A 9,149-nucleotide genomic window follows, 5' to 3' on the forward strand; every position below is an offset into this window, starting at 1 on the left:
CACAGCGCCGCCCATAACCTCGTGCCTGCGCAAAACGTCACCAGCGGTCACACGTGCACAGTCCCACTACAGTCGCACAGCGCATGCGCGGGACCACGGGCGCCCAGGGGCGGCGTCCTGAGATATGAAATTCAGCGTTGGGGGGCGGCGTAAATCTGCTGGAGGAACAGCAACGGTCAGCAGAGAGCCCGCCCCCATGGACGATTTACAAAATTTACATAGCAAAAGGTACAAGTTTATAAAGTATTTAATTTGGTTTAAAAGGGGCCACAAAAAGTACAGGAACCTGCTAGAATGCAGCCCAGGAGCTGCAGAGGGGGAAAGTTTTAGGTTTAAAGCAAAATTTCTGATGACAGGTTCCCTTTAAACTGTTTGCTTGTCTTTTTCTTTCCTTGATTGGAGTGGGAAAAAAAGGCTTGAAATGAGTGCAAAAAACACACGAATAGCATTAAAACAACAAAAATGGCTGCCAATAACTACGAAGAAGTGCACAGAAATCTGACAAAAATGGTTAAAAAAAAACCCCAAACAACTTAAGAAACCCCCGGGCCCAAAACGTTGAAGTGACCTCAAAATGAAAAACTCGGTAGGTTAATATACCGGAGTACAAGATTTGAGGACCTTTCAAAAAGTCCCAAATAATTAGTCGAAAACTTCTGGATAATTAAACCCATGGCCATGTTGTTGAGTAAGCCTAAAGAAATTTTAAGAAATGAAAAAAAAAATGGCATAAAAGTAGCCCCACAGCCATAGTGAATTTGGTGCAAGCATAAAGAACACCTAAAAGTTAAAAAAAAAAAAAATAAAAAAAAATAAAATTAAATGATAAATTGGAGCCATGAATTTCAAAGTTAGACATAAATGCATTGGCTCCTTTGGAGCAAATGATTCTGAGGGCCCAGACAATGGGGACATATCCCAAGGCTAGGACACTCTGTGATATTGGAACCTGGCAAAAAGTAGACAATTTCTCTGCAGCGCCTCCGCAGGTGAAATGAAGCATTACTGCCGTGAAGTGTCAAATGCACCTATGTGCCCGGTCCCCCAGAGTGTGAGACCCTGCTGTCCTTTCTGAAGGAGACCCCCTTCTATGAAAATAGGTTTTCTTAACTTTTTATTGTAAAGACGAATACATTTTTGCATCGATAAACATTAGAATTGTCTTCTGAGCCCTTCCGGTAACTGATCTCCACCGTCGTGTAAGGACTTGGGTCCTCCAGCGTCACTGCTCCAGTCTCACTGATACTTTATACAACTTTTTACAAGTTCTTAATCAGGGTAAAAGTTGGAAAAATGATGACTCATGTCCGTGTATTTTAGCGATTACAGAATGTTTTTTTTTTCCTCCATCTAGTTACTCACAAAGGATCCCAAACAGCGGCTTGGCTGCAAAGGAGAAGGAGCCGCGGGAGTGAAACAGCATCAGATCTTCAGGAACGTCAACTTCAAACGGCTGGAAGCCAATATGCTGGAGCCTCCATTTGTTCCTGATGTGAGTAGTTTGTTTTTTGTTTTTTTTTTTGTTTTGTTTTTTAATTTCCACAACCATTTTTTTTCAATTTTACATATAACATGATATTGATAGCAATTTCAGAGTTTGGCGGTCATCTCTCCCAGGCTGCAGTATATGGAGCTGCCTTCAGTAAGGTTCAGTCCATCAGCTCCTCGGTCTCTGTCCCACCCGACCCCCCACTACCGTACTGGTTACTGATAATGGTGACCCCCTTCCTGACACTGCTGTTTTTAATAAAAATACTTACATTTTTTTTATTAGTGCATATTTATGGGAAGCAAGGTGACAAACTGCATTTCTTCATTTTTGGGGGTCAGATAGAAGGGTCTATCTAACCGCTTACATACAGTAATCACTGTTTACCGCTTCATCTAAGCGGTTACATAGTACAGATTGAGCTTCACTCCATTTTAGATGTTGTAGCAGGAGCCTGAATGTCAATTACAGCTGGTATACACTGCTTACAGAGAGAACTCCGCTCCTGAGCCCGGGGCATTCAGCTCCTCTCACAGAGGATGTCAGGAAACGATTCAAGGATTATTGTCATTAGTAGTGATGAGCGGGCACTACCATGCTCACGTGCTCGGTACTGGTAACTAGTGATGAGCGGGCACTACCATGCTCACGTGCTCGGTACTGGTAACTAGTGATGAGCGGGCACTACCATGCTCACGTGCTCGGTACTGGTAACTAGTGATGAGCGAGCACTACCATGCTCGGGGGCTCTGTACTCTTAACTAGTGATGAGCGGGCACTACCATGCTCAGGTGCTCTGTACTCGTAACTAGTGATGAGCGAGCACTACCATGCTCAGGTGCTCATAACGAGCAGTGGGACGCTCGGATGGGCACAACTCGAGTATAATGTAAGTCAATGGGGACTGGAGCATTTTTTCCGGGAAATCTTCTGTAGAAATACTCAAGTTCCCAGTGACTTACATTATACTCGAGGTGCGCCCATCCGAGCGTCCCACTGCTCATTATCAGCACCTGAGCATGGTAGTGCTCACTCATCACTAATTAAGAGAACCAAGCACCCGAGCATGGTAGTGCTCGCTCATCACTAGTTACGAGTACAGAGCACCCGAGCATGGTAGTGCTCGCTCATCACTAGTCACAAATACCAAGCAGACAATCATGGTAGTGCCCGCTCATCACTAGTTACGAGTATTGAGCACCCGAGCATGGTAGTGCTCACTCATCACTAGTTACAAGTACCGAGCACCTGAGCATGGTAGTGCCCGCTCATCATTAGTTACGAGTACTGAGCACCTGAGAATGGTAGTGCTTGGTTATCACTAGTTACTAGTACAGAGCACTCGAGCATGGTAGTGCCCGCTCATCACTAGTTACGTGTACTGAGCGTGCTAGTGCTCACTCATCACTAGTTACGAGTACAGAGCACCCGAGCATGGTAGTGCTCACTCATCACTAGTTACGAGTACAGAGCACCCGAGCATGGTAGTGCCCGCTCATCACTAGTTACGAGTACAGAGCACCCGAGCATGGTAGTGCCCGCTCATCACTAGTTACGAGTACTGAGCACCCGAGCATGGTAGTGCCCGCTCATCACTAGTTACGAGTACAGAGCACCCGAGCATGGTAGTGCCCACTCATCACTAGTTACGAGTACAGAGCACCCGAGCATGGTAGTGCCCGCTCATCACTAGTTACGCGTACAGAGCACCCGAGCATGGTAGTGCTCACTCATCACTAGTTACCAGTACAGAGCACCCGAGCATGGTAGTGTCCGCTCATCACTAGTTACCAGTACAGAGCACCCGAGCATGGTAGTGCCCGCTCATCACTAGTTACGAGTACTGAGCACCTGAGCATGGTAGTGCCCGCTCATCACTAGTTACCAGTACAGAGCACCTGAGCATGGTAGTGCCCGCTCATCACTAGTTACGAGTACTGAGCACCCGAGCATGGTAGTGCCCGCTCATCACTAGTTACGAGTACAGAGCACCCGAGCATGGTAGTGCCCGCTCATCACTAGTTACCAGTACTGAGCACCTGAGCATGGTAGTGTCCGCTCATCACTAGTTACGAGTACAGAGCACCCGAGCATGGTAGTGCCCGCTCATCACTAGTTACGAGTACTGAGCACCTGAGCATGGTAGTGTCCGCTCATCACTAGTTACGAGTACAGAGCACCCGAGCATGGTAGTGCTCGCTCATCACTAGTTACGAGTACAGAGCACCTGAGCATGGTAGTGCTCGCTCATCACTAGTTACGAGTACAGAGCACCTGAGCATGGTAGTGCTCGCTCATCACTAGTTACGAGTACAGAGCACCTGAGCATGGTAGTGCTCGCTCATCACTAGTTACGAGTAGCAAACACCCGAGCATGGAAGTGCCCGCTCATCACTAGTAATTATTAATTTGTTATGACTGGTGAAGGACTTAAAGACTTAGTGCATGACACTACAAAATTAGTGTCCTCTGTTAATGGGGGAGGTGGTCTCTCTCAACAGTTTTGCCAGGATTGTTCTTTTAAGAAACCTATCAATCTTCCCATTTTATATCTGTCTTGCAGCCGCGTGCTGTATATTGTAAGGACGTGCTGGATATTGAACAGTTCTCCACAGTGAAGGGAGTGAACCTGGACACCACAGATGATGATTTCTACTCCAAGTTTGTGACGGGCAGCGTCTCCATTCCATGGCAGCAGGAGGTAAGTTGCTTTTCGGTGATTGTTTGTTGCACCGCTTGGCCAGAGAGTTTTGGCATTCTGCACCATCAATTAACAATTGGATTTCCTCCTCCTTCTTGTAGATGATTGAAACAGAGTGCTTCAAAGACATCAATGTTTATGAGACGGACGGCTGCTTGTCGCCAGACCTGGATGTGAGCAAACAGAACATTAGACCAAAGAGAAGCTTCTTCCATCGATTGTTCAGAAGAGGGGTGAGACTCGTTATACGCAAGAGCAAAAAAATACTAGAATTCCACGTTGTCCTGCGCACGTTAATATAGATTGTTGTGTGACTTCCAAATCACTTTCAGGATCTCTGCTTGCTGCCAGTGAATAGAAACTCCTGTCCTAGCTATGCACAGCTTAATATATTATTATTATTATTATTTATTTATAGAGCACCATTGATTCCATGGTGCTGTACATGAGAAGGGGTTACATACAGAACACATATACAAGTTACAGTAGACAGACTAGTACAGAGGGAAGACAGTAGGTGGGGTGGGGTGTAGATTGGGCAGCAGCTCCGCACGGGGGTCGGGCAGCAGCTCCGCACGGGGGTCGGGCAGTAGCTCCGCACAGTAGTGAAGCAGTGAGGTCATTGTAGATTATAGGCATTTCTGAACAGATGGGTTTTCAGGTTCCATTTGAAGCTTGCAAGGGTAGCAGATAGTCTGACGTGTTGAGGCAGTGAGTTCCAGAAGACTGGGGATGCTCGAGAGAAGTCTTGGAGTCGGTTGCATGAGGAGCGGAGGAGAGAGGAGGAGAGAAGGAGATCTTGGGAGGACCGGAGGTTACGTGTTGGAGTCTAGTGGGAGATTAGTTCAGAGAAATATGGAGGAGACAGATTATGCACTGCTTTGTAGGTCAGTGTTAGTAGGTTGAATTTGATAGGGTGGAAGATTGTGAGCCAATGGAGGGACTTGCAGAGAGGAGAAGCGGGGTGGTATTGAGGAGAGAGGTGGATCAGTCGGGCAGCAGAATTAAGGATGGACTGGAGAGGGGCGAGCGTGTTAGCAGGGAGGCCACAGAGGAGGATGTTGCAGTAATCAAGGCGGGAGATTGAGGGCATGCACTAGCATTTTTGTAGATTGCGAGTTGAGGAAAGGACGGATTCTGGAAATATTTTTGAGTTAGTATATCAGAGGCCTACAGCCGTGAGAGTGGCCAGTGTCCAGAAATGGTTTCGGCCTCTTCATGTAAAGAATGTTTCCATTCATTGATGGCAAGTAAAGGTGTGAGGACTCCTGTCCACCTGAGGTGTCAGCTTGTTGGACACCCCATTCCAAAACAATGAGTGTTAGTATGGAGTCAGGCCCCTGTACCGGCCTTTACTCAGCTGGGAAGTCTTTCCGTACAACATTGGAGTTTGTTGATGGGACTTTGTAGCTATTAAGCCATTGTGAGAAATCGAGCATTAATTGTGGACAAGAAGATCTGTTTTGCATTTTTCATTTTATCCCAAAAGTATTAGATGGGGTTAAGGTCTAGACTTGAGTTCTAAATTCATCAATCAGACTAGAGAAGCTTCCACCACTCCAGCCGACAATTGGTAATTGCAAAATATTATCATAGGTACGTGTGTCACCTCCAGAGGCAATAGAGACTTTGTAGTGAGAAATCCCGCGGGATGGGTAATTGATACGCACCATGCACTCACCAGTACTGCTCTGACGAACCACTTTGTGGCTGAGATTTAATTCCAAGTCACTTGGTGACATTTTTTCTTTCCTAAATATTTGATCATCCACTGTGACTTATATTATTAAGGAGTTGAAGAAACCACAGTCCCTCAACTGTGCCATCTGCCTTTCCTAATAAGTGACAAAACGGCCGGTGGTGCAGAACTCACTGATACCAGTGCAGTCCTGTAATAGAAGCCGCTGGTGTAAAAAGTCCAGTTGTGACATTTCTTCCCCCAAAATCTTCCTCATCCCCTGTGAGTGATATTATTTAGAAATGGAAGTAACAGCAGCAACTCAGCTACGAAGTATTTGATAAACATATAGCTGGGATGATTTAGGAAAGCCTGAACTCGCAGGGGGTTGGACCTGATGGCCCTTGAGGTCCCTTCCAACTCTACCATTCTATGAAGTGGAGACCATGTAACATTACAGAGCGGTGGTGAGCAGAGCAGAGTGAGGAGCAGAGGGCAGAAAAGTCACCGCCACTTTGCTGACTCCATAACTGTGGAGTCTAGATTCCCTCTGTAACATCAACGCAACACTTCATGGCCGAGCAGCTGCAGCTGTACATCACCAAGCACAATGCCGAGCGTCGGATGGAGCGGTGTAAAGCCGCCACCACCGGACTCTGGAGGAAAGGTGTTCTGTGCAGTGACGGATCACACCGCTCTATCTGCATCTGATGGACGAGTCTGGGTTTGGTGAATATCAGAAGAACTTTACCTGCCTGACTGCCACAGTTTGGTGGAGGAGGCATAATCCTATGAGGCATATTTTCAATGTTCAGCCTCGGCTGTTCAGTTCTGTTGAAGTGGAAATCTTAAAGGGGTTGACCTTTCTGGAAACCGTTTTGGGAAGTCCCTTTTCTGTTGCCCATGACTGTGCCCAATGCACAAGGTACAAAGAGACGTCATGGTTGGGGGAGTTTGGTGGAAGAACATGACCGGCCGCAAAGAACCCAAGAATCACCTTTGAGCTGAACTAAAACTGAGATTGTGATCTTGGCCTTTTCTCTAACATTAGCGTCTGACTTGACAAATACTTTTCTGGTGAAGGACCAAAAATTCTCACAATCTTGTAGAAAGTTTTATACCAGAATAGTGGGAGCTATTATACTTGTAAAAGGAGGAGATTGTGGGAAGGTGATCAACTCCATATAACGCACATTGTTGTAGAATGGGAAGCCAGAAAAGCTCCTGTAAGTGTGATGTAAAGGGGGGACATAAACGTTAGCCTAAATCTGATTTCTTCCAGAATGTGGCCGTTGTGTGGAGCTGTGCCTCTAACGTTTCTTCTTTTTTCCCCTCTCCTAGGTCTGCTTTAAATCCTCCTACAGTGATGATGACGAAGAGGCCTCCAGACCATGAACCACTGTCCAATAGCCAAAAAAATCAAATCCTAGAGCGTTAAAACTGCAAATATTTTATTGTATCTATGAACTGTAAAGGTGTATTATAAATTAAACAAAGAATTCTGTATGAGTTTACAGATTTTGTACATTTCTACTTGAATTCTGTTAAGATGTATATTTTCACAAAGTGTATTGTACAAGAAAAAAATAACGAGAAGGCCATATTCGTACCACTCCAATGCATATAGTGTGTCTGCGTGTGCATATGTGTATTAATTATACGGATAATATCCCGGTATATGCACACACCCTGTTATCTTGAATGACTGAAAGTATTTAAAGCCACAGTCGTCTGTGTTGGCGGCATTAACTGCATACAGTGCGATCGGGAGGGTCGCCTGCCCCCCCCCACCTCCGCCATACATAGGTATACACAGTGAATAAGGGTTACATACCAATCTCTGCTTCTCGGGGGATGGATAGCAGCGCTGCGAGGACTTGTCTATACTGTTTGTATGGTTCTGAGCTATATTTCTGGATTAAAGGAGAACTTTCCATTTTTGTTTTATTTATGGTTTTATTGTTGTCCGCGTTGCAGAGCGAGATACTCCATGGACCTATTTTTGGTGCCACTTACTCAGAGGTGCTTTTTATTTTTTTACATTTTTGGAAATTTAAAATAAGATTTTTTTTTTTAGAACCATTGGTATCTGAACATTGGCCATAGGGATAACTGAGGCCATTACTTGAAAAAAACAAAACGTTCCTGCAACCATTCATAGTGTTCTTCTGGTCTATATTGTTTATATCTCTATATTGGTCCCTTCCACAGCTGCTTACCCCAGAGCACCTGTTTAAGGTGATGCTAGGTCTTACTTTTTTCTATTCCCCTTCCACAGCTGCTTCCAACACAGCATTAGTATGGTTAAAGGTTTACAACTACTTGTGCCTAGATCATTTAATGTTGTTTTTGTATGACCCCCCCCCAGCATCTTGATATCGGACTCCTTCTCTTTGTTTTCATATGGGTATGAACTATTGTGATTGTCAGGAGCTGCTTTTTGGTAGTAGGACTATATAACAGCTGTCCCTGGGTAGAAGTGCTAGAAGAGAGCTGTCCATGGGTAGTACGGCGGTACTAGAGCAGCCCTTGGGTAGAAGGTCTATATGACAGCTGTTCTTGGGTACTAGGGATATACAAGAGCTGGGTAGAAGGGCTATGTGAGAGCTGTCCCTGAGTACTAGGACTATTTGGGTACTAGGGTTCTACTAGAGATGTCTCTAGGTAGAAGGGCTGTAAGAGAGCTGTCCCTGGCTAGTAGGGCTATACAAGAGCTGTCCCTAGGTAGAAGGCCTCTTCGACAGCTGTACCTGGGTAGAAGGGCTATAAGAGAGCTTTCCCTCGGTAGAAGGGCTATAAGAGAGCTGTCCCTTGATAGAATTGCTATATGAGAGCTGTCCCTTGGTATAAGGGCTGTACGAGAGCTGTCCCTGGGTAGAAGGGCTGTACAAGATCTGTCTTTGGGTGGAAGGGCTATGCGAGAGCTGTCATGGAGTAGTAGTAGGGCTATACGACAGCTGTCCCTGAGTACTACGACTATTCGGGTACTAGGGTTCTACGACAGTTGTTTCTAGGTAGAAGGGCTGTAATAGAGCTGTCCCTGGCTAGTAGCGCTGCATAAGAGCTGTCTCTCGCTAGAAAGGCTATTTGACAGCTGTCCCTGGGTAGAAGGCTTTTTCGACACCTGTTCCTGGGTACAAGGCCTCTACGACAGCTGTTCCTGGGTACAAGGCCTCTACGACAGCTGTCCCTGGGTAGAAGGGCTTATAAGAGAGCTGTCCCTGGGTAGAAGGGCTATAAAAGAGAGCTGTGCTTGGGTAGTAGGGCTATACGAGAGCAGT

At 45.8% G+C, this 9,149-nt stretch overlaps 1 protein-coding gene across 1 annotated transcript in view; it reads left to right on the forward strand.

Moving 5' to 3' along the window:
• The window catches only part of GRK4 (G protein-coupled receptor kinase 4), a 316,373-nt gene extending 308,558 nt beyond the window's left edge, over window positions 1-7,815 (forward strand). Inside the window, exons 13-16 of the mRNA XM_075346835.1 lie at window positions 1,355-1,492; window positions 4,053-4,190; window positions 4,292-4,423; window positions 7,210-7,815. Of these exons, the coding sequence (XP_075202950.1) occupies window positions 1,355-1,492; window positions 4,053-4,190; window positions 4,292-4,423; window positions 7,210-7,263 (462 nt within the window). The 3' untranslated portion in view covers window positions 7,264-7,815. The remainder of the gene's footprint in view (window positions 1-1,354; window positions 1,493-4,052; window positions 4,191-4,291; window positions 4,424-7,209) is intronic.
• The last annotated feature ends 1,334 nt before the right edge of the window (window positions 7,816-9,149 follow it).

The sequence above is a fragment of the Anomaloglossus baeobatrachus genome, chromosome 1 (genome assembly GCF_048569485.1).
Source record: "Anomaloglossus baeobatrachus isolate aAnoBae1 chromosome 1, aAnoBae1.hap1, whole genome shotgun sequence".
Lineage (NCBI taxonomy): Eukaryota > Metazoa > Chordata > Amphibia > Anura > Aromobatidae > Anomaloglossus > Anomaloglossus baeobatrachus.